The sequence below is a fragment of the Lipotes vexillifer genome, unplaced genomic scaffold (genome assembly GCF_000442215.2).
Source record: "Lipotes vexillifer unplaced genomic scaffold, Lipotes_vexillifer_v1.1 scaffold109, whole genome shotgun sequence".
In the NCBI taxonomy this organism is placed as follows: domain Eukaryota; kingdom Metazoa; phylum Chordata; class Mammalia; order Artiodactyla; family Lipotidae; genus Lipotes; species Lipotes vexillifer.
Window position 1 is genome coordinate 1,669,064 of NW_006790015.1, and position 2,585 is coordinate 1,671,648.

General features: G+C 52.0%; 1 protein-coding gene across 1 annotated transcript in view; it reads left to right on the forward strand.

The window, feature by feature from the left end:
• Nucleotides 1–2,585, forward strand: part of PLOD1 (procollagen-lysine,2-oxoglutarate 5-dioxygenase 1) — a 27,821-nt gene that overhangs the window by 15,358 nt on the left and 9,878 nt on the right. Inside the window, exons 9-10 of the mRNA XM_007463175.1 lie at nucleotides 106–237; nucleotides 1,674–1,795. Coding sequence (XP_007463237.1) covers nucleotides 106–237; nucleotides 1,674–1,795 — 254 coding nt within the window. The remainder of the gene's footprint in view (nucleotides 1–105; nucleotides 238–1,673; nucleotides 1,796–2,585) is intronic.

The following is a 2,585-nucleotide window of genomic DNA, read 5'->3' on the forward strand; positions in this document are numbered from 1 at the left end:
AAGCGTCTGCCTGTGGCTCCAGATCCCTCAGGCCATCCTCAGGGCTCAGCGGTGGCTCAGTGGCTGGACATCGCCGGACTCTTGTGCCGCCCTCTCCCCATGCAGGATGAAGCTCTGCCCACGGTCCTGGTTGGCGTGTTCATCGAGCAGCCCACGCCGTTCCTGTCCCTGTTCTTCCAGCGGCTCCTGCGCCTCCACTACCCCCGGAAACGGCTGCGGCTTTTCATTCACAGCCACGTGAGTAGCAGGCACTTGGTGGGGTCGCCGTGTGGCTTGGGTCAAGGGCTCAGCCTCACAAGACGCCCTGAGACCTCTGAGAAAGTGACTGAACCAGGGTTGTCTGGGCCAAATGGAAGTGGGCAGTGGGCTGTATCCCCAGTCTCTGGGTTGACTCTGGAGTCAGACTGGCCGGGTTTGAACCCCAACATCACTGCTTATGTTTGCTGTGTGACCTTGGGCATGTTATTCAACCTCTCTGGGCTAATGTTAGTGCAGGCCACGTAGAATTGCTGCAAGGGTTAAACAGGTTGCATAGTAGGTGCTCTCAGCTGATGTCATTGTCATTGTTTCCCTTCCTGGTCCAGGCTGTCTTTCCTGATTTGACCTGGTGATGGTCAAATTGGTTTTCATTCTTTGAGTACCTTCTGAGGAATCGGGGAGGGCGTGGAGGCCTGCTGCTTTGTGGCTCGCAGGGCTAGCTCCCTCCCTTGCCTGCCTCTCCTTCCCAGCCAGATAAAGTCCCACCTCTCAGCTTTTGCTGAGAGAAGCCAGATACGCTCTCCAAATTCTACCTGCTGTTTAGGCTCCTTGCCTTCCCTAGAGTCTTCTCAGCTGCCCCGTCTAGGGCCACCCCTTTCCGAGACCTCTCGGCCCTGACTGTCTGCACCCCACCCCCAGGGACCTGTGGTTCCCCACTCAGCTCAGCTCTGCGTGGGTCACAGACATTCATTCAACTGTGCCACCTGGAAACAGGAGGAGGGTGTAGGCCCTGCCCTTGGGAGGCTCCCAGCTTCCCTGGAGACATCAAACCTCACACGCATGAACTGTGACTTTGTATAGAAAAAGAGACAGGCAGTCTTTGAGGACCTACTTTGTGCTCTGCCTTGTTGAGTCCTTACAGTGACCCCGTGAGGGAGGCATGATCGCCCTCCCATTTTACAAAGGAGGAAACTGAAGCTGAGATGGGTGAAGTGACTTGTCCAAGTTCATGCAGCTAATCAGAGCAGAGCGGGGTTTCTCTCTGAACCCTGGGTTTGTTTTTAAACACCCTGCTCTTTCCGCTTCCCGGTGCAGGGGCTCCAGGTATAAACTGTTTTTCAGAGTGCACTTTGAAGATCACCTGGAGCATTTTATAGCAAAGCAGACTCCTGGGCCACACCCTGGCCCAGCAGAATCAGCGACTATGGATGTGTGGCTTGTGGGGTGAGGGGCACTGTCCTGGTGACAGAGGCTCTTAAGAGGCCGGTGGGCCTGGCCTGGTCAGAGGAGGATGGTCAAAGGATGGCCAGGAAGGGCACTCCAGGCAGAAGGTCTGGCGTGGGCAGAGTTCTGGGCATAGGAAAGCAGATGGCCAGGGATGCTCCAGGAATGATGGAGAGCAGCCTGCAGTAGCAGAAGGTGCTGTGGTCCCTGGGGTGAAGCCTCATCCTCACCCTCCATCCCCTCACCCCCAGGAGAAGCAACATAAGACTCAGGTGGAGCAGTTCCTGGCAGAGCATGGCAGCGAGTACCAGTCTGTGAAACTGCTGGGCCCCGAGGTGCGGGTGGCGAACGCGGACGCCAGGAACATGGGCGTGTGAGTTGGGGGTCGCGGCAGAGGGGCTGCAGTATCAGGAGCACCAGGTGGGGAGACAGGTTCAGAAGGCTGTGTGGTCTCCAGCAAGTCCTGCCCCTCTCTGGGCCTCAGTGTTCCCATCTCTCAAATGGGGAAATAGTTGAGCCAACCTCCGTGCTCCTGGGAGGGGCTGAGCACTGTCAATTGGATTCAGGAAGCAAATGAGAGAAAGAGGAAGGACTGGAGGGCCAGAGTAGATAAATGCTGACAATTAGAGAAACAATCTCTGATTTTTTTCTTTTATCTTTGAAACAAACAAGTAATTTGTGTTGACTGTAAAAGAATTAGAAAGTCCAGATCCGAGACTGGCAAATGTTTTATAAAGGACTAGCTAGTAAATCTGTGTAAATTGGCTTTGTGGGTTTGGCCGTGACCACTCAGCCCAGCTATTGGAGCACGAATGAGCGTGGCAGTGCTCCAATAACATTTTATTTATCAACACTGAAATTTGAATTTCATAGGATTTTCACATGACTTCTTTTGATTTTTGTTTTCTCCAACCATTTAAAAATGTAAAACTGTTCTTACAGACTTGTGGGATGGGGTGGGGAGGGATGGATTGGGAGTTTGGGATTAGCAGATGCAAGCTATTATCTGTAAGATGGATAAACAACAAGGTCCTACTGTATAGCACAAGGAACTATATTCGATATCCTGCAGTAAACCATAATGGAAAAGAATATGAAAAAGAATGTGTGTGTGTGTGTGTGTATATATATATATATATATATATATATATATATATATATAT